This window comes from Camponotus floridanus, unplaced genomic scaffold (genome assembly GCF_003227725.1).
Source record: "Camponotus floridanus strain SB8 unplaced genomic scaffold, Cflo_v7.5 scaffold127, whole genome shotgun sequence".
Lineage (NCBI taxonomy): Eukaryota > Metazoa > Arthropoda > Insecta > Hymenoptera > Formicidae > Camponotus > Camponotus floridanus.
Window position 1 is genome coordinate 34689 of NW_020229245.1, and position 27424 is coordinate 62112.

A 27424-nucleotide genomic window follows, 5' to 3' on the forward strand; every position below is an offset into this window, starting at 1 on the left:
ATTCCGCCTTCGTTCAATTGTAATCTGTTTCCTTAAATGAGGGCTACATATTGAGCCTCTGCATTTACTTGTTATCGCCATACTTATACTTTTGCTAATTAAGTATTTTTTCTCAATTATTAATAGTATTTAAAAGCGAGTGTGTATGTATGTGAATGCGTGTAAAAAAAAACTCTAGCGATTTAATTGAACAGCCGCGTTCTAGCAACACATCTTGCCCTATATCAACGGTTGCTCGATTTTCGCTTTAATGACTGTCGGTTCTTTTATGATGGGTATAAAATTGCGAGCCACTTTTTATATCGCCAGATGGGTTGAGAGCGCGGAAAATGTGTAATAAAAAACGTCGTATTACTTAAATATACTTTTTTGTAATTGTACGTACATATATAGTATACATACTTATACATATATGTTATATATTGCCACGTATATTTAAGCATTGTTCCCATATTTATTTCTACGATAAATATATATATACATATGTATTATATATATATATATATATATATATATATATATATATATATAATTTATAGATACATATATATAAATTTTTTCGCAACTAAGGATCGATCTTTCGAATGAAACATAATTGTTTTCCTCGATTTTATATAAATGCGTCGCGTGCGTCAACGAATTATTAATTAGAAGTTAGTCTCTGATCAATTATGTTGAATTTTATAAATTCCTAAAAATCTTTAATTTTATTTTTTTTATAATTAGCGACTTTAAGCAGATTTTAATTAGAAAAGAAATTACTTTTTGTTGAATAATCATGTATTTTTACTTAACAAATGTTTGGAGAAATAATGGACCATTAATAGATCGTTTTATGCAAGCTTAAGGAATGAAAACACTTAAGAGTACCAAAAGTGGACCCTGTATCCCGCAATATATCAATAATAGTAATAATATATACACACAATCTATAAATATATAAATAGTTATAATAAAAATATTAATATTTTTCAATAATAGTTATATTAAATATTAGGATATTGTTTAATCAATGTCGATCCTTCAATTAAGTGTTAACATTTATATTAAATACGAATTTAAATATTAATAATGTTTTAATATCGAATGATACAGAAAAATACCGATTAAATAATAATATTTATAATATTGTCTGGTAATTTCTCATATTGATATTACGCATACACATTTTTTGCAATTGATAACTTTCTTTTATGATGGATATTTTTTTGTTGCATTTAATCAATTTGATCAAAATCTTCTAAAAAGAAAAAAAAATGAAATTGATCAGAGACAACTTGTATACTTTACAGACTTGTTATAATTATTTTGTAATTAATAAGAGACACCGTTTCTCGTAATTTATATTTATTCGCTCCGAATTTGCTCAAAGTGAGACTTTTACATGTCAGATGTTAACAGATTTTGCATCCTTCTCTCGATCATTTCTCACAGAATCGTCGCATCACTCGCGAAAGACTCAAGGGATAAATCCTTCGTTGTCAAGGTTATCGCTGTAAATTCTGGGACACTCAGTGTCGAACATTCCACGTGAAATCAGAATAGAATAAAGCCAAGTACGTGGCCAGGCTGCTCCCGCGTGAAGGAGAGATCCTGAGCGAGCATAAGGCTGCAATAAGTCGACGCAGAGCTGCGCCGGAGACGAGGACGAGCGTACAGCTGTACGCGTACTTATTTATAGTAGCGTTGAACCCTTGAAATACTCCATTTGAAACATTTCGAAACGCTTCGTAGACCACGAGCGACCGAGAGTGTTGAACATTGGAGTGTAATATGTAAATATTACGTATGTACTGAATACGATTATATGATTAATAACGACGACTGTAACTGATGAGGCGAATTAACGTGTATGTATGCGTGTGTACGATTTGTATGAGTATGCGAAGCGACAAGAAGTGTCATAATGCTAATCTACGAGGCATAATCCTGAATTTTCATCGTCGTAAATCCTTATAGAAGTCCTCCATTGTTGCATCACTCGGCGATTGCAACGCGCACTTGTTGTTTTTGTTGTTATACTCACAACGAACTGCGGGAATGAACTGTCCATGTTTCTTATAAGGATTGTAATGATATGTATATCGCCGTTGGCGAAACGCGTTTCGCCGGCCGGAATAATCCTCCTGCACTTCGGCTATTCATAGTGAAATTTTGCTTTTATTCCCCTCGATACTCGATTAATTGTACACTTATTAAGAATCTGCGGATCTTGAGGATTTCTTAGCGTCTCGTCGGGGGCTATAGATGTTTCGGAATGTTTTCAATTTGATCAAGCCTTTCCCATTTTTCTTTACCTTTGGAAAATTGTATAGAAAATCTATAGTCCCTTCTTACAATCTATATATAGATATATATTTTTTTTTTAAATTCTAGATTGTTCTTATAATTTTATATTCTTGAAACACAAGAGGGGAAGAGAGAAAGAAAAAGTTCTTTGAATTCTCTTCCTTCTCGTGGAATCAAGTTTTGTATTTTTTTTTGTTGTTGTTGTATTGCACATCCTGATAATCTTTGAAATTTTAGATTCTTGTAACTTTAAAAACTTGATCTATTCTCGTGGAATTGCTATTCCTAATCTCTTGGATTTTGAGATTGTTTTCAAATATCCAAATGAGAATGTTTTTAATTAATCAGTTTATTGTCAATCTAATCGTTTATTCTTGATTTATTTGATCGTTCTTCAATTGTTAAATCGAACACCATTTTTGCTCCTTGAGCAAATTCTCAAGCCTGGATTCTCATTTATGTATTTCCATCCCTAAAACTTCTAATCCCTTACTTATTCGTTACATTGAATTATGACGCGAGAAATCATGTGAATTTTTTTTCAAATAAATAAAATAATGATCGAATAAAAAATTATATACGCATCATAATTCAATATAGCTGCAGCGAGGAAACAAAAACCTGGGATGGAGTCCTTACAAAGCCGACTGATTTATCATAAGTTTTGTAGCCAATTTTCAAACAAATCACTTAACCGCATAACTTGGAGAAGCGCCTCATACACGATCCGATCAATCGCGAAAGTCAGCAAAATTCTTTAGAAAAAATCTCACTGTTTCTATCAGACTATGTTGCGATTATATGATTGTCTAGAACAGTTGTAAGATTTTTTAACTTGCGTATTGCTGCAGCGTTAGATACAATATTGTAAATGGCATAACATATATGTTTGATTTTATATTCTATAATATAGATACTTCGAGATATATTAAGAGATAACTTAAAAAAAAATGTTATCGCACATACCTTTGCTGTCGCTTTTGTCGGATCGTGTGTGATTCAAGTCATGTACATGTTTCCATTAATTTGAGATTGTTATGAAAAAAGAGAAAATAAGAGGATGATAAAGATAATGGAAGTACATGCGAAAAACGGCAGCTTTTTAATATGTCTACGAAAAATATTGTCAAGCAAATACTCTTGAACGTTTTAATTAAAAGTAATTCGTACGATACATAAAACCTGATTTTTTTAATTTTTTACTCTTAATATCTATGTGAGGGTGAAAAATTTTAACATTCTTTGCATCAAAATATGTATTCATTAAATTCGTTTTTTACAGAAAAAAAAACGAAGGACATTTGGTTGCTTAGATACATTCGTTTGATCGATATTTTGCATAGCACTGTAGATATAAAGTTTTATGGCAAACACACCAAAAGAGAAGTTGCACTAAGCAAACTATTTGTCAAAATTCAAATTTGAATTATGACAATAATTATCAAGGATTATCAATGGCGTCAGACAGAAAAGAGGATAATAATTTATGTCCCTTTAAGAGGGCATCCTAAAAATGTACATTTATTCGTGATGGACGATTACGTAAAGGTATATTCAAGTCTTTTTTAATTTTCGAAATCATATTTTCAAATTTGCAATAATTGAAAAACTTCATTTCTTTATTTTTTAAAATCAATTTCCACTAAGTTTTAAACAATTAAATATTTTATCGTGCATGTATATATTTTATCTGTATTTAGAATATTTTTAATAAAGCTCCCAAAGAAAATTTTTTTATCAAAATTATGTTTATATAAATAGTACTTTTACTACTATTTTTTTATTTTAAAGTTTTAGTGATTTTTAAAAGCGATGTATGGCATAATTAAAAAACTTCAATGTATCAAAAAATGCTCATGAATCTTGGAAACTGACATATTGAATTTTAATTGAAGATTAGCTTTCCGCCTTTTATTTTGGAATTATTTCTATGGGCAAACGTGCTTGAGGAAGAGAGTGAATGTACTTTGACAAAGACTGAAGCTATCTTTTCTTTGCAAAAAGCGAACATGGCTTCTGACTGGTCAAATCTCGAAGTGAAGGATATTAACGAGGAGCAAAAGCGTGATTTTAGAAAACGAGCTTTGGAAAAAGCACAAGAGGTTTCGGACAATCGTGCGAAATCTAAAAGTGGTAAGGATTGTTAAAAAATGGTATACAAATCCTCACTTTGGAATTATGAATAAAGAGCAAGTAAATAAAATTACAATAAAAAGATTGGCATAAATTATATATACATATGTGTGTAAATTTTTATATGAATCTATTTTTTATTATTTTAAATATATATCTTTATATAAATCTTTTATTTTTTATATATTATTTTAAATATATAATAGATATTGTAACATATATTATTAGATATTTTGTTAAATATTCCCAGATAGCAGAGTGACATTTTAATAAAAATGACATCTTGATAAGATCTTAATAAGATGTTATTTGACGTCAAGATGACGTGTCCAGACGTTTTAATGATGTCATTGTACGTCATTAAGACGTATAATGACGTCATTAAAACGTCTGGAGACGTCATCTTGCTACCTGGGTTAGATATTTATTTTATAAATATACATTATTTATAGATTTATTAATACTTGTGTTATAGAGAGAGATATATATTTATTATTATAATATATAATTCTAATTAATTATTTGCTCTTTTTGGAACCTATTAACAACAGTATTTTGTATTTAAATGTAACATATTTTAATCTTTTAATTTTTTTATGTTAAAGAAACGAAAAATAATATTAAATTAGAAATAATATTTTATTCTTAATAATAATCCATTTATAGAATTAAAAAATATAAAAAAATAATTGTTTCTTAAGTATAAAAATGTTTAATAAGAAATATAGACATTATTTGTCAAGAAATATATCATTGCATTGCAGAAAAACGTCAATATTTGCAAAAAGAAGCAGTGAAAGTGCAAGTAAATGTGGATACCAATCAATTAAATAAAATAGAGACTTTAAGAGATTCTCATCGTAGAGCTGCAATGCAAGATTTTGAAGACTGGCGATCAAGTACAGAACTGCCGATCTTCCAAGATATTTCCGGCAAAGTGCAAGAAAATAGAAAGGCATACAGGTATAAAAAAATATAGAGAGTCATACCAATTAAAGTTTTATCGATTAAAGATTGATACATATTTTGGAAATTGAAAAGGAAAGTGACATTTATTTTTTTTATAAAAATATTTCAATTTTTTTCATTTAATCGAAAAATTTTTTTCGGAAGGCCTCCTCTGAAATGGTTCAAAGATGATCTTGGTGTTCTGCGATATCGGGAAATTGACGAAAAAGAAAAATTAAGAAAAAAACAAGATGAATCAATGATTATAGAAGAATTAATTGTTGAAGAAGATCCAAAGGAAACATTATCGATTGAAGGAAATCTAAAAAAAGAATTAGTTGTTGAAGAAGATACAAAGAAAGAATTAATTATCGAAAAAAAACTGGAGAAGGAATTAATAGTTGAAGAAAACTTGAAGATAGAATCAATTGATGGAGCGAATCTGAAAGAAAAAGATACAGTTCTCGATGAAAATATTCAGAAAGAAGTGAATACTTTAGAGAAAAAGGAGACAATTCCGAATAAGAGTTCCGATCCTCAAGATCGGTTTTCCAGTTGTTCCGAGGATTCCGAGTCGGATTACGAAATGACATCTTCCAAATTTGCAACCAAGTCTTCAATCAAGAAAACGGGCCAGAAATCATCGCAAAAATCCTGCGCACAAATAAGGAAGCAAAAATCAGGCCAGAATTTGATCGATAAAGTGCTGAAAAATCGATATTCCAAAATAAATCGAATATTTGATGAATCTGCAGCAGTTCCACTTCCCAGAACAAGTGGAACCATCAACATAACTTTTTCCGAACGAGCTTTTCCCACTCCAGCCCGGGAAAGTTCTCTTGTTGAGGAGGAGCAAGTATGTGATATATTTTTAATTATATTATAAATTGTATATGAAACTTTTCTTAGCAAAAAGATAATATTTTTTAGTGAAAGATTGATGGAAGTGAATTTTTTTTTAATTATAAAAAAAGAGAATTGGTTGAAAGATAATTTTCCTCTTTTCTTCTTTGGAAGGATTCAATGAGAATTTTTATTCTGCATACATAATTTAATATTATACTTTTAACAATGTACGCAAATGCACATATTTTCAGTGGCTTTCTAAGCAAGCGGAAGCTAGAAGGAAAACTGGATTTGTCGTCGAGGATCTTCGCCCTGAAGAACAGGATCCTCAATGGTTGAAGGATAAGGGCGAGTATGTTAATGGGAATTTAATTATATATTTTTTAATCATTCAATTAATTGTTTTTATGTTTTTTGCAGTGATTTCTTCAAGGCGGGGAATTATCTGGCTGCCATCAGTGCGTACACCCATGGGATTAAAATCAGTAGCGAAATGACGGCGCTCTATGTGAACAGATCGGCTGCGCATTACGCTCTCGGGAATTATTACAGATGTATTGACGATTGTTCTAAGGTGATGGAAATCTTAAATCGATATTTTAGAATATTTTATTTAGAAATATATTTTGAAAGTTTCAAAAAAATTTTTTAAAAGTGTATAAGAATTAAAAAAGAATATGTAAAATAGAAAATAAACCAATAGTTTACAATATAAAATAATTTCAAATTAAAGAAGTATCAAAAGAATAAAAAAAATTTATATATGTGCATATTCATCAATTGATTTTAAATTTTCAACAATATTTATAATTATTTTCTATTCTTGTTTTATTAATAATATTATTAATATATATTAATATTAGTTTTTATTTCTGTTTTATTAATAATATTATTAATATACATTAATATTAGTTTTTAAAAAATTATGAGTATCTTGATGTCGCTAGTCGAATAAAAGGATAAAAAAAAAAAAATGTAGTCGACCAAACTAGCCAGAAATTGAGTTTATTAGTACGACGTTTCGACCATATGGTTGTGGTCCTTATCAAGTATATACGATGTGATAAAAATCAGGAGACCGGCATGGATGATAATCTTGTAAATTGCACAATATATACTTGATAAGGACCACAACTATATGGTCGAAACGTCGTACTAATAAACTCAATTTCTGGCTAGTTTGGTCGACTACATTTTTTTTGATCCTAATATTAGTTTTTATTTCTGTTTTATTAATAATATTATTAGTATATATTATTAGTATATTATTATTAGTATATATTAATATTAGTTTTTTATTTCTGTTTTATTAATAATATCATTAATATATATAATTAATAATATTTATTTATATATATATATATATATATATATATATATATATATATAACACCGAAAAATATAAATGTATAACAGGTATTTTTTGCACTTTCAATTCTCGGTTTTTATATAAGAAATATAGGAAAATATGTAATTTAAAAAAAAAAATTTTTTTAAAAGATTTTTCTTTCTAGGTATTGGAACTGATGGAACCAAAATGTGAGAGTAATAGAGTATCGAGAGCGAGATGTCATGCTCGTCGAGGCGCCGCACTTTGCAAATTGTCTGCACCGCAACACGGAATCCCTGAATTAGAGGCTGCTTTGAAATTGGATCCTAAAAACGAGAGCATTAAACATGATCTTCTTGCTACTAAACAATATTTTAATATAAAGGAATAAAAATAAGGAGGGAGGGATAATTGTATGATTGATTTTGAAAAATTTGCATCATTTATAATTTTGACAATAACCGATGATCATCGAGTTGAATAGTCATCCGAATCAAGGGATAATTAAGATTGCTTTGCGAAAGTTAATGAGAAAGTGAGTCGTCGACATTCATGATGGAATTCATATCGTTTTGGCGGTCATGCATTTCATTGAGTCATCATTAAAATGACTCATAGAATGGGTTTGAAATTTTCACGGAATAAATCAATACATTCTACTGCTAATTTTAATTGAATCGAGTGGCATTAAAGTACGCTATAAATAAATCGAAATATTTTTAAGCCTCTAAAATAGCTACAAAATAGCATTTTAAAATATTGGAATCTTGTGCTGGTAAATAATTTTTATGATTAGAAAGATATGATTAGAAAGATATGATTAGAAAGAGGGGAAAGGAAGTTAAAATTTACAATTAAAAAACTACTAAACTAAAAAAAATAAAATATTAAATATATAGAATTGCAAGTAAAGATTAAGAGTCATTTTTAGTATCACAAGAAAGAAAAAAGAATTAGAGGAATTTGTACAGCGTTCATTGAAACTTTGTAACATGCAATCACGTCGCGTAATTATAAACTGACTCGTGTGTTTTATTTCTGGAACAGAAGTCTGAACAGGAAGGAAATCCCATCTGCAAGAGGAAGATTAGAAGAATATTTACCAACAATATTTAAATGACTACGTTCACTTTAATATCTTTCAGATATTTACACGATTATATGATATTTGTATGAAAGAGATTGCGGTCAAATTAAAAAAATTGACTATTATTTAATATAACGATACATATGTGTTACATAATATGTTATGTATATGTTATGTAATATGATGCAAATGATCTAAAAGTGTTTGCTTCTTACATATGTACATTGGAACGTCCGCTACAGCATGATATGTAAATGACAGAAGGGTGCGTCAGCGAGAAGGAAACCCCATTATAAAAAAAAGGAATCTCGATTCTGCAGGTATTCTCACCTACGTCATAACAGGAAATTCACAAGTATTTGGATGTTTTACATAGAACGTATCTGACGCCGATGAAATCATTTTGCATTCTTTATCCTCATTTAATTCCATGACTAATAAATTGCGTAAAAAAACGTCATGAAATTTTACGCAATTTTTTGAAATAAAATAAATGTATCATTTAGATTAATCAAGAAGAACTATCTTAAAGAGAACTATCTTAAGACTATCTTATCAGAGTGTTGCACTAGTTTTCTAATTGAAGAATATATTCTGCAGATCAACGATCGCGAAATCATGAAAATTGATATTTAAGGCATCTATTTTTTTGTTTCGCTAAACATTTGCGTCATAAATTATCCTACAAATTAATTTATTTTACAATAAAAATAGCTAGTAATAAAATATAATTGCACATATATTCTTCAGATTGTATATTTGTGCAATCATTTTTAAATTACGTAAATTATAGTGTCTCAGTATTGCATCATTTTCTATGAAGTAAATCAATAACTTGGAATCTATTCTCAATTAAGATTTATAACGATAAAAAAATGTCATTTTATTTGACATAGATATTTTCTTAAAAATTAAAATCACAATTATTTTTAATTTATTAAATTTAATTAATTTATTAAACTGAAGAATAAATTTAAAAAATATTCTTTTTTTTAATAATTATAAAATAGACAATTTCTCATGAGTGCATAAATAGTACTCATAAATTTTTGAATTTAAAATGACTGGTATGCGTTGTGAACACGTGGTACACATCTCCGATTAAGAGGCGCCTGTATAATTAAGAATTCCGATCTTGAGCTTTATCATGTACATAATTATAATAGTTAAGCAACAAGATCTAGCGGGAAACTTGACCACAATGAGAGACTACCAAGTATATTGGATTCGCTAAAAATATCATTTATTTCGTCTGAGTCATCTAGCCAGATGTCGATTTCTAAAATAAAAAAAATCAAATGAAAGATATAAGAGGAAAAGGTTCCTTATATATATACTTTATCCGGAAATAAATTCGAACGTTAGGAACCTCGTTAAGGTACAAAATAATTTAATAATTAAAATTTTAGTAATTTTTTAATAATTTTAATAATTTTTTTAAATTATTTCGTAAAAGTACATATGATATATCAGATTGCAATATAATGTATGCCAAGCAATTTGTCTAAATTTATGTAAAATTATACCTATAATTGAAATAAAATGCATATAAGACAACATGTCATAAAAAGTCTCAACAACAAGTCTCTCATGAAGCATTTTAAAGCAGTTTTTTGACGCTTTTCAAGACATCTTAACGTTTCGATCATGCGTTCTCGACATATTCTAATAGACGAAAGCCATGTTGCTGATGATTATTTAATTGCACGTTGATAGTCATCATAGTCGACTTACGCAAAAAAACCTTTGAAATGCAAATGCGTCATGTTCCAATATGCATATCCAGTTTAATTGATACTTGGAAGATAAATGTGATCAATCTCATTGGCTTCTATTCATCCGGAGTGTCAAGACATCTTATCGTTTCAATCATGCATCCTTGATGTACTTTAATAGACGAAAACCAAGTTGTTATTATTGCGATTATTTAATCGCATGATAGTCATCGTAATCGATTTGCCCAAACCTTTGGAATGCAAATGCATCACGTTCCAATGCAGTTTAATTGATACTAAGAAGATAAATCATCTCATTGCGCTCAATTCATCCGTCAAGACATGCGAAATCGTATAATCGAGTCCTGATCTTTCAAAATTATTTTTTTCTCGTAGAATGAATCAACTTATAATTGATCCGAGATCCGAGCACAAACGATTCCAATTCTTAAGATCTATAAATATTGGAAAAGGAAAATTTAGTTAAAATTAAATTAATTATAATAATTAAGGTTAATTAAAACTTACATCTTTCTTACAGAATTTTGTTGTTATTCGCAAGTAAAAATTTATAAATTAAGGAAGTGCAATATCGTCCCAGCAAACATTAAATAACGTTATATAACTGCTATATGACATGTAACAATTATATTGTTGAGTGGGAAATTATAACTAATAGTTATATAAATGTTTCTTGTGTTTGCTGGGGTGCTTATCCTTCTTCAATATCTTCGCTACTTCTTCAGTGTCTTCATAGCAAGACTTCCACCTTTTTTGATGTGAAATTTAAAGAAGCATTTTATTAATTTGATTATTCGTTTTCATTATATCAATAACATCCCAGCAAACAAATAATAGTTATATAACTTTTTAATTATAATTTCCCACTTATCAATATAACTGTTACATGTTATACAGGGTGTTTCAGACCATCCGTACCACCCATTTAAAAATTACAGAAGTGGTTATTTAAAAAAAGTAAAAACATTTTCATTATAAATCGGGTGCGCTCTATCGAATGGTGATATCTTCAACTTCTGGTTCCGGCCGGAAATAGGCGATTCAGATCGGAAGTGCATTTTTTTAAATGGAACTCCCTATTTTTCATTGCATATTCTTGTAGCTTACCTCGAGAGCTTTCCAAAACACTATAATAAATTATTTTTCCATGAAGTACTTTTCGAGTTATGAGGCTTGAAATCATTTTTTAATTTTACATAAACCATAAAATATCTTGTAAAATATTCATTTTTTGATTATCTTACCTTCATACTTTTATGTACAAAATAATGAGAGGAATCAATTGGTGTAAAGAAAACATACAGTTGTTTTTAAGGAAAAATATGGAATTGTTAATTGCAAATTACATATTTTTTGTACAACAACTATGTGTTTTCTTTACACCAATTGATTCCTCTCATTATTTTGTACATAAAAGTATTAAGGTAAGATAATCGAAAAATGAATATTTTACAAGATATTTTATGGCTTATGTAAAATTAAGAAATAATTTCAAGCCTCATAACTCGAAAAGTACTTCATGGAAAAATAATTTATTATAGTGTTTTGGAAAGCTCTCGAGGTAAACTACAAGAATATACAATGAAAAATAGGGGGTTCCATTTAAAAAAATGCACTTTCGGTCTGAATCGCCTATTTCCGGCCGGAACCAGAAGTTGAAAATATCACGATTGGATAGAACGCACCCGATTTATAAAGAAAATATTTTTACTTTTTTTTAAATAACCACTTCTCCAGTTTTTAAATGGGTGGTACGGATGGTCTGAAACACCCTGTATAACTGTTATATATATTATATAACTGTTATGTATTAAATAACAATTATATTGTTGAGTGGGAAATTATAACTAACAATTATATAACTATTAGTTGGTGTTTGCTAGGATTGATGTTATATTGATACTTGACAATTCGATTATCTGCGAGAATTATTATTCCAGATACGAGGGATTAAACAGCGATAGCTGGTCGTGCATTAAGCGGGAACAACGGTTGCACAATAAAGCGGAATCATCGTGAAAGGCAGACACGATCCGGACTTTACGCGTGCTCTCGCGTGAGGCATGCGTGTGCAAGCTCTTCCATATATAAATACACGTATGCCAGTGGGAAAATCTCAGTCGACCGATACTTGGCCTGTAGCTTCTCGCCCATTCATCGAGCTACTTCCGTCCAAAAATTACAGATTTATTTCGGCGCCACGTGAGTCCATCCTCTGCTAGATTCCCAACAAAAAGAAGAGATACTATAAATTCGTTGGGTCGATATACATTTTTCTTGCCTGGAAAAGTTACACAAAGTTCGTGAAGTGAAGAGAAAAAAAATTTTTTCATTGTTAAAAGAAGAGGACAGAGGACAAACTTCTCATGTGTCTTTAGTTTTTCATCCAATGTGTCGCAGCATGAGGCAGTTTTCGAGACAAGCGTTCAGTGGGACTAGACTGTAACTTCAATACAGCCGATCTCTCGCAGCCAGAAAAAATCCTTGGTTCATCTAATCAGTGATCGGGTGCGATTGAACAAAAGTACAGGCTTTGTATTTTCTTCTTATTCGCGCAATTTCTGAAAAAGGTGGAATTTAGTGAAATAATAATGAAGAGCAGATCGATGAAGAGATCGCTTCTAAGACTCCTAATCTTGATCCTGACGACAGTGGATCAGATGATGGTTCTAGCCACTCATCACGGCGGTCACCATCATCGGATGTCGAGGAGAATCCACCTGACGCGCGCGATGGAGGCCACTAAGAGGTTCCTCTGCAGAGAACCCCAATCGAGGGCCTACAATCTGAGGGACTTGGTGCAAAGCATGCATCCAAGCGAGAGCGCCAATCAGCCGGTATACATTGTCCTGAAGAGATGCGATAGTCATTCCGGTTGCTGCGTCAGTCCTGATCTCAGTTGCACGCCGGTGCAATCGTCGATCTATTACGAGGAGATGGAGGTCGAGGTTTGGAGTCTGCTAACGAATAGCACGAGGAGGGCGTGGATTAAAGTCGAGCAGCACGACAAGTGTACCTGTGAGATTAGTAACGCCACTGAAAGACTCAGGACGGACATTCAACCACCTAGCATACAGATCCTTTGAAAAGGGATCTCGTCGAATCCATTCACTCAGTATTATGAAGTAGAATGGAGCGTTCTAACTGCATTGCCCAGTAATTGACTGATCATCTTGCATTTTTCTGTTAGATAATGGTACAAAAAGAACAACATTCAGTGTTAATTGAAACCAGTTAATCAAAACAGAGGCTGGAGTTAAGCTTGATTAGAATTCAATCCTTTTAGTTAGTTGGGAAGAATGAGCTCAGAATGCATCGATATTAATAGTGATCTGCTGATAAAATATTGAACCTCAATAGTGTTATACTGTGAAAAAAATTGATATAGAGTGCTAAACAAATTGATTGATCATAATTGAGACTGAGATAAATTGAAAGGAGCTCCTTAAAGCTTCTTTTATTGATACTCATCTAAACTTAATCTACGTTATCTATGGCTATGATTACGATGATAAGGGACAAGGAACAATAAAGTGAAATTAATTGACATTATGTGGCAGACTTTTGAATACCAAAAAGTTACACAAATTTAAACTATAATTGTAAGAAGGGGAAGATACGGCCGGTGAAGATAAGGCTCCCCTTCCAGGATATTTAATAAATAAATTATAAGTGATTGTGATTTCATATAAGTATGTCATAAGTATTTAAGAAACTATTTAACTCTGAAAGAATTGAACTTCAACTTAGAAGTATTTAAAAGACTATTTAAATGATTGCCAAGAGATAAGAACGAGTCTTTCATTAGGTGAACCTAAGAATTTAATTTAAGATTCTTAAACGATTTAAAAAAAAATTAAATACTTCAATTTTTCAATCTATTGAATGCAATCCTTATACATATATGCACATGAGAGATATCTTACATATATATTTCTTTATTATAGATATTAATAAGATATCTTTTCAATATTAATATCATTTAATATATTGCAAATAATATCATATGTAAAATATTGTTTTTCAGTAGCAATATATATTATATATATTTCGTTCAATCTCCATAGAACACTTATAATAACTTAAGAATACTTTTTATCGACATTGTGATGAAGAGCTCGAATTTATAATATTTATAATAATTTATAATAATTTATGATTAACATATGAAACATTTATGAAAGATCCATGCAAGATAAGGCGCCAGTCTACTCTCCGAGTCCTCTCGCACTCGATTTCGAGTGATATTTATATGAAACTAATAACACTGCGAAACTGACAGTTACGTTTAACGCTAAATATAACTTTGCAATGTATTCGTTAAATTGCTTTTCGCGCATTAGACATAGGGTATATGTTAGTTAAACAAAGTTCAGACGCGGCGAAAATAACGTACTGCGTTTATGTGTAAATAGCTTTATATCTTTCGGATATAGAAAGACTTTTTTTTTAATTATAGGCGATTTTTTACAAGCGATTAACTCGGCGACTATCGTGGTCGACATAAAGAATTTTGTACAATTAATCCAAGAAACAGTATTTTAATATTAATATTAGTTTTAAATTTAACGCAATTTTGATTACTTTTTTTATAAAATAATTAATTTATTAAATAAATTATTTTTCAATTGTAGAATAAATAATGATAGCGAGTTGAGATGTGATAAAAATCAACACGTCAAAAGGATTGAACAGTATTCCTGTAGTATCTAGTTAGCTGCTAAAAATATTACTCAATTATTTAATTTTTATACTAATTAATTTTTAATCAATTAACTTATGCCATGAAAATGTTTATAAAAATAAATCGCAGTTTTGATTATTTTTATATCAATTCATGTAATTTATTTCTCCATATCTTATTTATTTTTTAATTTCTAGCTTCGATGAAAGAATCTTTATAAATTTTTTCGACTTAAAATTAAAAAAAAAAAAAAATAAGTTTAACTGAAAATAAAATTTCTCAGCTAACGTTAATTAATATTTATAATATAATTATTATTTATTATTAATATTTATAATTATAATTAATATTTACAAAAGTTAATATTTATAATTATAATCTTATTATTAGCTACACATATATCGTTCATCTACCTATAACCATCTGCAGAACGGAAATAGTATAACAATGCGAATTCCCGATTTAGCACACAGACGTACGAGCAGAATTGGGTTGATGCCCAATCGAGAGTCGCTATGTTAACGCCGACTCTCTCGGACACCTGTTCCGCAAAGTTAGCGCTCTGTCAAAAAAAAAAAAAAGAAAAAAGAAGAAAAAAAATATCGCTAGCTCGCACACACAATTGAGCGGAAGCACGATTTGAGTATCTGTATAAAAAAAAATATTTCGATAATATATTATCCGAAGAAAAAAATTGATATATATTTTACATGTGTGTCTGCTTAAGTGGAATGGAAATGGATATTTTGGATTTTCAGTATTTTTTTTTTTCAATAAAGAATCCACTCGGAGGAGAAAAATAAAAGAAATATATTTTTTCTTAAATCTATAAAAAAATGTATTATAATTTGTTGCAAGATTTCAAAATAACAAAATTGTAATTAACATCCTTGATCTTTATGAGAAAATTCTTTCGGTTTATCTTCAAATAAGCAATCTACTATGGAAAAAAAATACAGTATACTATAAACATTCCTACATATGATGGTCTGCGTATTAAAAAAAAAGGACATAAAAAGTATTTATTGTACAATAATGAATTAGTCGATTTACTCTTGAGAGTTATCTCTTTACTTACTTAACATATACAATAGATCGACAGTATGTTTATACTGAGAATGTTTAACGAATAAAAGACTTACAAGACATAGAAGACGCTCTGCGATATTACGAGTATCGAGTGTAAGGATATTTCGAACGCATTCGTCGTCCTCGCGTCCCTCGTCCTCGTCCGCCCTCGTTACCGGTTCCTCTAGTGCTGTGTCCTCGCATTACAGATTGTCCTTCAAAAATAAAAATACTATTAATATTTATCCCACTAAAAAAATATTTTAATATTTGTAGTAATTGATTATACAGCTTTTCATTACAAAATCTGTTTCCAACAAGGATAATGCTATATTTTATACACTTACAATTATCATCAAATAATTATAGAATTCATCAGCCACGTGTAAATAGTAAATTAGATGTATTCTTAAGCAAAAAATTAATAAAAAAAGAGAAATAAAGAGAGTAAGAAGAGAAATTCTCTCAAATAGTTATTTATATAAAAAATGAATGCACTGAAAAAAAGAAGTTTAATTTTAATAAATTTAATAATAAATCTTTAATAAATTTAGTAAATTTTTAAATTAATAATTATTTTATTAAAATTAATAATTATTTTATTAGATTAATAAATTTTATCGACAAAAAAATAAACTTAATTCATTTTCTCCATCATTTTCTCACCTCTACCCGATTGATTATCTCCCCACACAATCGGTGTAGGCCTCGCACCTCTCGCTACTCTGAAGGTCGACCTCTGTGATCGTCTCACGGTCATTCCTCTAGTACCGTTGGGATCACTCGCGGTTGCCAGACTAGCTGCCATTGTCCTTTGACGAGTGTTACTGGATGGTGAAGCTTCTGCCTCGCGACTCTCTTCTTCGACTTCATCTTCGACAAGGTCGCTTCCCGCTTCTTCCGTTACTTCCACCGTATCCACGGTATCGTCCTCGCCGGATGCTAAGGTCATCGGTTCTTCCGGTCGCTTTTCACCCTCTGAACTCACTCCTATGAATAAAAAAGACAAAAGAAAAGCGTCAATTAATGCGGATATAATGCATAAGTCGTTATTATTAGAAATCAATGAATAATATAACGCAGCAGGAGAAAGTGAGAAGAGATAACCGTAGCTCTTTGTTCAGTGGCACATCAGCATGGCCAATTTTATTCATCTGATCTCTAATAATTTATTTTAATGATCGATATTTGTTTCTTGAAATAAATGTTTCAATGAATTCAATTGGATCTGACAAAGATACCTTCACTTGGAGTTGCGCTAGATTCTGTGGCTTCAGTAGAACCACGTTGCTGATCATCGGCGCCAACAATGCGAATATTAGGAATACCAGGTTCCTCAACATTATCACCAGAAGTGGCTGTTACGGAAACGGGTGTTACAGACGCGGTTTCTTGTTCCTCGGATTGGCCACTACTAGTCTATTTACGAAAGAAATTAAACAAAGGTATTATAATTAAAGGTATTAATTAAAGGTATAATTAAATAAAGGTATTAATCATTAATAGCATCACTATTTTATTTTGTAGAAAAATTATAATAAAAATTTTCTTCTACCGAGGGTGGCAAATCCGCAGCTGGAGAGACCTGAAGAGGAGTTGTAGGAACGCTGCGACCAGTTCCACCGTCCTCTAGCTGCGTCAAATCTATCCTACTATCGTCCATGCTTTCTTGAACAACTTGAGCCACTGTAGAACTGGAAGAACCAAATATAGTTCTAGTGATAGAGCCTGTGGGTGTTGTTAGCGACGGTGTTGATGAGGCTGTCGTAGGCGCCGAATGATCGCCGAAGGTGAAACGTGCTTGAGGCACTTGTGGAGAGCTCACAGCTTCGCCAAAGCCATCGCGACGAGGAACGAAGAGAGTTGGTGTGCTAGGGACGATACAATCATCGCCGCCGTCTTCATAACCTGGTTGTGGCTTTTAAAAAAAGAAAAAACGACAATCTAAGATGCGTATGTAAAGAATAAATTTTACTATAAATTTAAAAAAATTTCAATTTCAAATAAAAACAAATTTAAATATCTTGATTATCTACCAGAAGAAGATGTTGCTGTTGCTGCTGTCTCGGCATAGGCGCGATTCCTCTAGCTCTGGTCGTGAAGGACGTCGGTGGCTCTCCAGTCGGACCAGCGCTGCTAATAGCTTCAGATTGTTGCTGATTAGTAGGAATAGATGCTTGACCTTGTCTAGGAACTTCGGGAGTGGAATCCTCCTCCATGATAATTTCCACCTCATTATTATCCCGTTCTGCCTCAACTTCAACCTCATAAGGCATCTCTTCTTCCTCGTCCATTTCCTCGTATGGCTCGAATTCCTCTTCTTCTTGAGCCTGATGGTTGCCTCCACCTTCACCTTCATCGCAGTCTACTACTACTACACAGCCTTCTTCCACTTCTTCATCTTGATCCCTCTGGCTTGACGTAGGTACCTAACAATTATATTAATATTAATATTATATTAATATAATATAATATTATAATATTAATAATTACAATATTATAATAATATTATAATAAATAATATTATAATAATATTATAATAAATAATATTATAATAAAATTAATATAATATTATAATATTAATATATATATATATATATATATATATATATATATTATATATATTAATATTATTAATATTATATATATATATATATTATTAATATATATTAATATTATATTAATATTAAAACATTATTGTAAACAATTGCAAATGCATGAATAAATCTTTTAGGTTCCTATTGCACTATTGCTACCTGATATTCCACTTCCGAAGCACTAGCACTCGCAGTCGCGTCCTGTCTACTCCTCTTGGTCTTTGGACTCTGCACTTGCTCCTGACGTCCATGGTCCACTTCTTCGGCTATTCCGGACCCAGAGGCAGTGGAATCCAAGGCCCGGGGTCTCTTTAGTCCCGAGGAAGCTTGGGACGTGCTAACCGACTGCGTGGAGCTACTCGCTACGGTTTGTTGTTGATCGCTGATAGCAACTTGCTGCTGCTGCTGCTGTTGCTGCTCCACTCTGGGGCTCACCAGTGCTACCGTTTGCTGCTGCTGCTGTTGCTGGCATTGTTGCTGCTGCGGCTGCATGTTAAGTGTCTCCGCACTTTCCGGGTCTTCTCTCTGGGTAGATTCGGCGGATTCACTTAATTGCGGTTGCACCACCAACTGACGAAGACTACTGCTGGTTTGCGCGCTTTGCGAAGAACTGCTGGTACTTGCCGGCTGGAAGTCGGTTAGACTACTAGTCGGCGAGCTTGTTTCCGTGGTGTGCACCACTTGCTGCTGCTGATGCGGCGCAACCATGACTGGCGCGCTAGCGGTGGTTGGCAACACAGCCGCCGTTCTCGATTGCACGACGCTCATCGGTCTGATACTCGCTAAAGGCGTCTCCGCCCTCGCTGACATCGGCTTAATGTTCGCCGTGGGCGGCTCTGTAGTTGCACTCACCCCGCTTATTCCCGACAGCTGTCTCTGCAACTGAGCAACTCTCTGCAACAGAGCCTCCTTCTCCGCCTGGACCTCCAATTTTTCATGCTCCAGTCTGGAGATGCGGCCTTCCATCTGCGATTTTAACGCCACTAATCGCGCGTCGTGTTCAGTATCGGAATGATCCCCTTGAACCCCCGCGCTGCTTCCTCCGGATTCCATCCTGGATCTTAAGTCTAACAATTCTTTTTCGCAAATCTTCTTCGACTCGGTCAGCTGCATAATCTTGGTCCTAGCACCTTTGAGAACTTGCTTCGCTCTCTCTTCCTTTTCCACGCTGCTGCGATTTATAGCGTCGATCTCTTTTCTCAAGTTGTCGGCCTCGTTTTGAACCGTCGTCACTTGGCGAGTTAGCTCGTCTATCTTTGTTACAAGCTCGGCATTCGCCTGACGGAACTCCTGACGACCCTCTTCTCTCAGCTGATCCTCGCGATCTTGCACAGCCGCGCTGGAAGTATCCTCATTCCTGGCTTCCTCATTGCGGTTCTTTTCTTCTTCCACGGTTCTCGCAAGTTCCTCGAATTGCGTCTTGTATTTCTTAGCTATTTTGCGGATCTGAATCTCTTTATTCCTGATATCGTTAAGAACTACTTCCTTGTCGCCTAATTCTTTTCTGAGGAAAACTAAGTCTTTCGTCTTCGAGGTAGAGTCGGCTAGGGCCTCGTTGAGATCTTGCCCCAGTTTGCGAGCCTCTTCAGATGTCCGTGATATTTGTTCATCCTGCGCTTGCATCTGTTTCTGCAACTCCGTTATTTGTTCCTCGAGTTTTACCTTGTCCGCTTTCACTTGATTAAATTCCTCACTTCTCTTGGCATGAATCTCCCTTTCTGACGTCAACAGTTTACTTAAGTTCTCTCTTTCGGTTTGAAGCCGCCGCCAATCTTCAGGACTAGCTTTATTCGCCTTTTCTAATAATGTGTTTGCTCTCTGCCTCCATCTAGTCGCCTCGCCCTTCAAACTGTTATTCTCTTCCATTAAAGCTTCAGTTTTGGCTGTCAAGTTTCTGGATATATCTCGAAGAGGCACTACTTCTTCCGATAGAGAGTTTACTTTGGCTGAAAGTTCATTAACTTTTGCACTTAAATGATCTCGTTCTTCTCTGAGGATTCGGTTGGAATCTGTAATGGCGTTCAAGGTTTCCACCTTGCGCAGCAATTCCGCATGCTTGGATGTAGTCATCACACTAATTTCGGATTTTTCTCGTTCGGAATTTAACAAGAGCTCAGTTTCTTTCAGTCGCTTCTCGGCTACTTCGGTCTGCGATTTCAATCTAAGATTTTCCGCTCTAAGAACATCAGATTTAGCTAAAGCCAAGTCTTTCTCTCTTCTTAAATACTTCATGACTCTCAACAATTGTTCAACTGATTTGGAATCTTCCTCTAAAGAACTGAAACTCTTATTCAGAGCTTCGAAACTAGTATCAGGACTATCCCCTCCACTTATCTTGGTCTGCTGACTCTGCATGACGGCAACTCGGTCGCCCAATTCTTGAATTTGATTATGCAGCAGCGCGTTTTGCGCATCTAGATCTACAAGCCTCTTTTGTGTTTCCTCAATCTCGTTCACAAACTTTTGCTCTCTTTCTTTAGAAGCTAATTTTTCAATTTCCAAAGTTTCCACCGCTGCATTTCGTTCTTGAGTTAAAATGTTAAGCTTCTGCTGAACTTGCTGGGCCTCTTCTTTCAGCTTGGCCAAAATCTAAAGAGACAATTATGTAAATTAATAATTGCAAAATTTGTATACATCAATTTATATTTCTTTTTATCGCTAGACTTACCTGTAAATCGGACGAATGCTGCATCATCTCCCTAGCATACTTATCTTCTGCTTCTTTAACTGTGCTAGAAACGGATTTTAGATCGTTCTTCAACAACTCTAATTCACCTTTCAACTCATCCAGTTCTTCGACTTTTCTCTCGGCTTCCGCCAGTCTATCTCTCAATTCTGAATTAGTTTCTTGCCTGCCATTCGATATTTTCGCCAATTCATCATTTAGTTCCTTCACCTTCTTCTGCAGTGAAATAATTTCCACGCGTGATTCTTTTAAAGCAGTCTCCAATTCCTCTTTACACTTGTTATACTCGGCCGTTAATTCTCTCAGCTGCGTTTCAGCGCTCTCCGCTATGTCACAGTATTGTTGATTCTGCTGTCTGGCCATTTTCAGCTGTTCAGAGAGTGACTTTGTCTCAGTCTGATAGGTATCTAGTTGCATTTCTAGTTCTTTAACCCGTTTTACGAGACTTTCATCCCCTGTCAAGGGTTTAGCGATGGAATGGGCGGCAGCTTGCCTCAATTTGTTGCTTAATTCATCAATTTTTTGACTGCTTTGGGTCTCAGATTCTCTTGTTTGATCCAGTTCAGTTTGGATTCTTTCATTCAATTCGCGTTCTTCCTTTAATCTGTCCTGTGCAGTCGCAAATTGTCTCTCCAAATGACCTGCTAATTCTCTGAAGCGATCCTGCTCTTCCTGAAGACGACGCCGAAGAGCAGCGCATTCTCTATTGGCATCGTCAAATCTCTGTTCAGCTCTAAGGTGTCCTTCAGCTTGAACTCGCTCCAGACTGGCTTTGATAGATTCCATATCTGCTCTGAGCAAAACTTGCGTCTGTCTTTCTCTCTGATAGACTTCTCGCTCCTTTAAGAGACGTCCTTCAGAGTCCTTCAAGAGTTGGCGTTCTTGACGAAGGTTCTCTAGTTGCACTTCAGCTCGAGCTAAGCGAGTCTGAGCGGCAAGCGTCTCGTCCTTTAAAATCATTAAACTTTGCTCGTGTTTACCAATGGTGATGTTGTAATTAGTGCATTTTTCTTCGAGGGCCTTGATCTGGGATTTATAAGAAGCAACGTTGCCCTGCAGCAATGTAAATCTCTCATTCGCTGAATCTAATTGTGCTCTCAATCTACAACATCTCGCTGAATTTGCCTCTGCTTCTTTCCTAAGTCTCTCTACTTCCTCACTCAACATCTTTTCATGCGCAGTCCGCTCTTTTCGATATATCTCGTACTCATCTGAAATATGTTTAAGCTTGTCTTCGGTCTCTTTTAACTTTTTGGACCACTCTTCCTTTTCTTCATTACCCTTCGTCTTCGGCTCTTCGTCCGATTTATGCTCTTCGACATCTTTCTCAGTTTCCTTTTTCTCATTGTTTTTCAGTATTTGTTGATACATGATCTTATATGTGTCTCTCTGTTTTAAGAGACCATCCATCATCTTTGAATGCCTGTCTTGCGCAGCTTGCATATCTGCTAGTTGTTCCATGTAACGATCTAGTTTCTCTTTCATCTCGCCCGAATTTATCTGATCGGTAGCCCGTTCAATCTCTTCTTGCCTAGATGACAATGCACGAACAACTGCTAAAAGCTTCTGATTATTTTCTTGCAGTTCCTCAATATCCTTGAAAGTCACTAGCTTCTTGCTAATAATTTGTGATGATAAGATATCATCTGTATCCATGGAAGATGACAAGTCTCTATTTTCTACGCGCGTACCGGTGCGGCTTTCTTGAACCTCTTTGAGAAGGTAACATACCTGCAGAAAGGCATTAAATAATGATATAAAATGAAATGAAATGAATCAATTAAATTTATAAAATTTTTTAAATCTTCTTTAATATCCTTATTTAATAAAATATGCAAAAAAAAAGTATAAAATTATATAACTCACTTGTCTGGCCAAGTCAGCAAGTTCAGTTTTTAATTTCTGATTTTCTGTAGTGTGATGTTTGGCGAGACGGTTAGCTTCATCGGAACTTTCATGAAGACGTTGATTCTCTGCAAGAAGTTCGTCCAATCTAGAAGTTAGTGTTGCTATATTTGACATGGCTGTTTCATAATCTTGACGCTGTTGTTGCAATACTGGTGCTTTCTGCTCTAATTCGCGAAGGATCAGATCCATTTGTGACTTTAATCGTTCGTTTTCTTCTCGTTCCAAGATCAATTCATTAGAAGCTTCAACCAATTGAGTGTAGATCTGCGTCAGACTTAGACCCTTTCGTAACACTCGACTTGTTATTGCCGCTGTAGGTGCCAATTGTTCTACAGCTTGGTCTAATTTCTCTGTGGAATCGAAAAAGCTTATATAAATATTATTATATAATAAGAAGATATCTAACTTTAAGATATAAAGTCTAAGTATAATTAAAGGGTACCTGATAAAGATAAATCAGCAGTAATTATATGTATATAATAATATTATATATATATTATAATATTAATTATATAATATTATATAATATTATATAATTAATATAATATTATAATATTATAATAATATTGATATGAGAATAAGAAGATGTGTAATTTACCTTGCTGGATATTCTTTAACAATTCATTAGCATGTTCCAATTCCTTTGTCAGAGCCTGAATACTCTGTTCTTTCTCATCAATATCTTGCTTATGCTGAAGCATTAATTGATTATACTTTGTTTCCAGGGTTCCATACTCCTCTGCAGTGCTGTCTACAAGTTTCTGTAATTCGCTTGCTGCATTGGAGATTGCCTCAGCCTTTGCATTAGCGTCATCCTTCATAGATTCATACAAACTAGCTAGATTCTTCTGTGCATTGATTTCTTTCTGGTAAGAATCATTTATAGCGATTTCGTGGGCACGCTGCTGTTCCAATTTCTGTGCCAGTTCATCATTTTGTTTTTGAAGAGAAGAAACTGATTCTCGCAATTGAGAATTGGCTTCATTAGCTATTCGTAGCTCTTCCTCACGCTGAGAAAGTTTGGTGTCAATTAAGAGGGCTCTGCTAGAAGCTTCGGATCTTGCTGTTTGCAATTCAGAGGTCCTTTTAGCTAGTTCTTCTTCGAGACTTGCCATTTGCTGGGAGAGCAGCACTCGTTCTTGCTCCAGTCGTTTCTCTCTATGTACATCATAAATTTAGTTAGTATTACATGTTTTTGAATTTCTACATGTATAAAAGACATATTTCTACATGTATAAAAGACATATTTCTACATGTATAAAAGACAAAAGAGATATTTTCTTTTAACTAACTTACTTAAAATCTAAAGTCATTTCTCGACTACGAATTTCCTCTGTATCACTCAGAGTTTGGCACTTGACTGCAATAGCATTTTGAAGCTGAGAGCTCAAAGAAGACAATTCAATACGCATCCTCTCGACTTCAGTGTCCCGCCTCTCAACTTGCAGTTGTAAGGCATTTGTCTCATCTGTAACTGTATCTCTCTGCCTCCGTAACTCGCCATTTTCCTTCTCAAATCTGTAATTTACATCAAATAAATAATATATATGACAAGAGTATTAAATATTAATAAAATTACATCAAGAAACAGCACAAAAAGTCATCCTATGTACATATAAATATATTACTTCATTATTTATATTATTATATTTTACTTTTTAATATAAATATTTTAATTAATTTTTTTAATGAAGTAATATATTTATTAATAAATATATATAAATATAATAAATATAAATATAATATATATAAAATAAATATATTTATATATATTTATATTAATATATATTATAGTAATATATTTATTTTAATGAAGTATTATATTTTACTTTTTAATATAATTAATATTTTAATTAATTTTTTTAATAAAGTAATATATTTTTGGCTTTGTGCTGCTTTAATTTTTAATATATTTTTAATGTAATCTTTAATATTTATATATTTTAAAATACACTTATATATATTATTACCGTTTTACAGACTCTTGTAATCTATGCACTTCATTCTTCACTTCCTCAAGATTGTTACATATCTCTGTATTATTCTGTTCAGCTAACTCCAATTTTCCCTTATATTCATCGAGCTCCAATTTATGCTCCGAGAGTTCCTTCTGCGTCTTCTCCAAAACTTGTTCTGTAAATCGATATACAATTATAGTTTATTTACAAAAGAATATTTAATTCTACTCGATTTTATCTTATAATATACTTCTTATATTTAAGATTAAAGTCTATATCGAAATTCATAGTAAAAATACAGGTATATCAATTGGATTCAAATACTACCAGCAAAAAGTGCAAGATAATTCTTCAAGATAATGTAAATAGAACAAGTGTCAGTACACAACATACATACACATACATATACATATATAGAGGTATTCATTCGAATACGAGTTCCATGACCGGCGTTCCAGCTTACCTAGAGTCATCCGGCAGGTCTCGACGACCGCCTTGGCAGTTATAAATTCGTCGAACTTGCTAGTAAAATGCGCATGAATCTTCCTCGCGAGCTCCCTCGGGATCTTCGCCAGCTCCTCATCACTAGCTATTTCCCGAAGAATGTTCGGCTGCTCGCCCTCCTCGACCGCTTCCATGTCGGTCGGCGGGGTGTCAAATGATTTATTTTATTTTACCGAGATTGAATCAACGTCGTCCAAATTTACAATCGCAGCAACGTTCTCGGATTCCGTGCGGGTTAAGTCGTCCAAGTTATCCTCGGCGAAAACAACATTTGCGCCTTCGCCCTCGACCTACCGCGTTTTTTCGCGAACAAACCGTTTTGCCGCTCGCAATGCTTTTATCACGTAAGCCAGCATGAACCAAGTGATGAATCTCGAGTGTCGAGAAAGGAATAGCCAATCACGTACGTCTAGTGGACGGAGGGAAGACGCCATTGGCCGCGTCAACAGAGGAAGCTGTTGCGTCATGATACCGAACGCTGATTTGCTGGATCGAAAAGCAGGAACCAATAACGTTCGAGTGTTTTTATTTCTAGTCACGTGGTATCTTGACGCTGAAAATGAACGTTGGACATGAAAAGGTGCCTTAATTGATATGTTTATACAGGATATTTCAGACCACCCGTACCACCTATTTAAAAACTAGAGAAGTGGTTATTAGAAAAAAGTAAAAACATTTTCTTTATAAATTTCTTTATATATCTTTATAAAGAAAATGTGTTTATTTTTTTTAAATAACCACTTCTCTAGTTTTTAAATGGGTGGTACGGGTGATCTGAAACACCCTGTATATCTTTATATTGATTATAGGTCTCTTTATATGCAAATATAGTATTTAAGTAAATATTTCCTGAACCAGCAGTCATGATTATAAGTAACTAGACGCGATGCATCTAGTTAATATTTGATTTAGAAGAGGCAAAGTTTAAGCGAGAAGGCATTATAATCCCAGCAAATACCAAATAACGTAATAATAATAATAAATAATGTAATAGTTACATAACATGTAACAGTTATATTATTGAGTGAGAAATTACAACTAACAGTTATATAAATATTACTTGATGTTTGCTGGGATGATATTTCCCATACAGAATATAGCAGCAATATTATTAATATTGTAGCAATATTGCAATATTGCCGCAAATTACTCGCAATATTACCGCAATATTCTGTATCGGTTGCTACAAAAAATGCTGTCATAGATTTCTATCATATATTCACTATGTCCTTCATTTGATATTCAATAAAAATGTTTATTTCTTAAGACTAAAAATCGTGGTTAAAACAAAGAAATTATTGCCTTTTCGAACGCAATCCCAGAGAAATAATGACATTATTTCTTTTTCAATATAATTAGATTAGACAGTTTCTGTAAAAATTAATTAATCAAAAAAGAAGAGGAAATACAAGATGGGCGGAGAATTTTTAAAATCTCCATAAATTCATCTATTTGACAGCCAATCGTGCCATACTGTATATACATCTCGTGCTGAAGAATTGGCTATATATATCACACCGATGGAAAAATTCCACGATCAAAGAGCAACGCTCCCTGCGCCGTCCATTCCACCGTCCATTCCACCGCCCATTCTACCGCCCATTCCACTTGATCGATTGATCGCGACGACTGCGCGTGCGCGGCGAACCG

The 27424-nt window shown here is 33.1% G+C and overlaps 3 protein-coding genes and 1 long non-coding RNA gene across 6 annotated transcripts; 2 read left to right on the plus strand and 2 right to left on the minus strand.

Annotated features, from left to right (window-relative positions):
• The first annotated feature begins 3558 nt into the window (after positions 1-3558).
• LOC105249705 (dynein assembly factor 4, axonemal) lies at positions 3559-8374 on the plus strand. The gene is made up of 7 exons (XM_025405950.1): positions 3559-3837; positions 4185-4422; positions 5187-5385; positions 5536-6226; positions 6468-6568; positions 6637-6790; positions 7731-8374. Exons 1-7 carry the CDS (start codon positions 3718-3720, stop codon positions 7935-7937), a joined length of 1710 nt encoding a protein of 569 aa, XP_025261735.1. The 5' UTR covers positions 3559-3717; the 3' UTR covers positions 7938-8374.
• Positions 8375-10109: 1735 nt separating this feature from the next.
• Positions 10110-11216, minus strand: LOC112637075. The gene is made up of 3 exons (XR_003122383.1): positions 10877-11216; positions 10600-10803; positions 10110-10520 (listed from the first exon to the last, which is right to left on the minus strand). It is a non-coding gene; the product is annotated as an uncharacterized LOC112637075 (long non-coding RNA).
• Positions 11217-12210: 994 nt separating this feature from the next.
• LOC105249706 (nucleoprotein TPR) lies at positions 12211-26122 on the minus strand. Of its 3 annotated transcripts, none has more exons than XM_011255368.3 (13): positions 25734-26122; positions 25283-25445; positions 24609-24830; positions 23911-24470; positions 23271-23662; positions 21387-23135; positions 18878-21307; positions 18158-18550; positions 17677-18039; positions 17363-17540; positions 16788-17111; positions 16196-16336; positions 12211-12587 (listed from the first exon to the last, which is right to left on the minus strand). In XM_011255368.3, exons 1-12 carry the CDS (start codon positions 25906-25908, stop codon positions 16221-16223), a joined length of 7065 nt encoding a protein of 2354 aa, XP_011253670.1. In that variant the 5' UTR covers positions 25909-26122; the 3' UTR covers positions 12211-12587; positions 16196-16220. The 3 variants fall into 3 exon arrangements, with proteins under 3 accessions (XP_011253670.1, XP_011253671.1, XP_011253669.1); XM_011255369.2 differs by lacking the exon at positions 12211-12587 and adding an exon at positions 15432-15700; XM_011255367.2 differs by lacking the exon at positions 12211-12587 and having other exon boundaries at positions 15913-16336.
• On the plus strand, positions 12587-14203 carry LOC112637074. Its single transcript, XM_025405951.1, has one exon. The coding sequence runs from the start codon at positions 12961-12963 to the stop codon at positions 13453-13455; it is 495 nt and encodes a 164-aa protein (XP_025261736.1). The 5' UTR covers positions 12587-12960; the 3' UTR covers positions 13456-14203.
• Positions 26123-27424: the final 1302 nt, after the last annotated feature.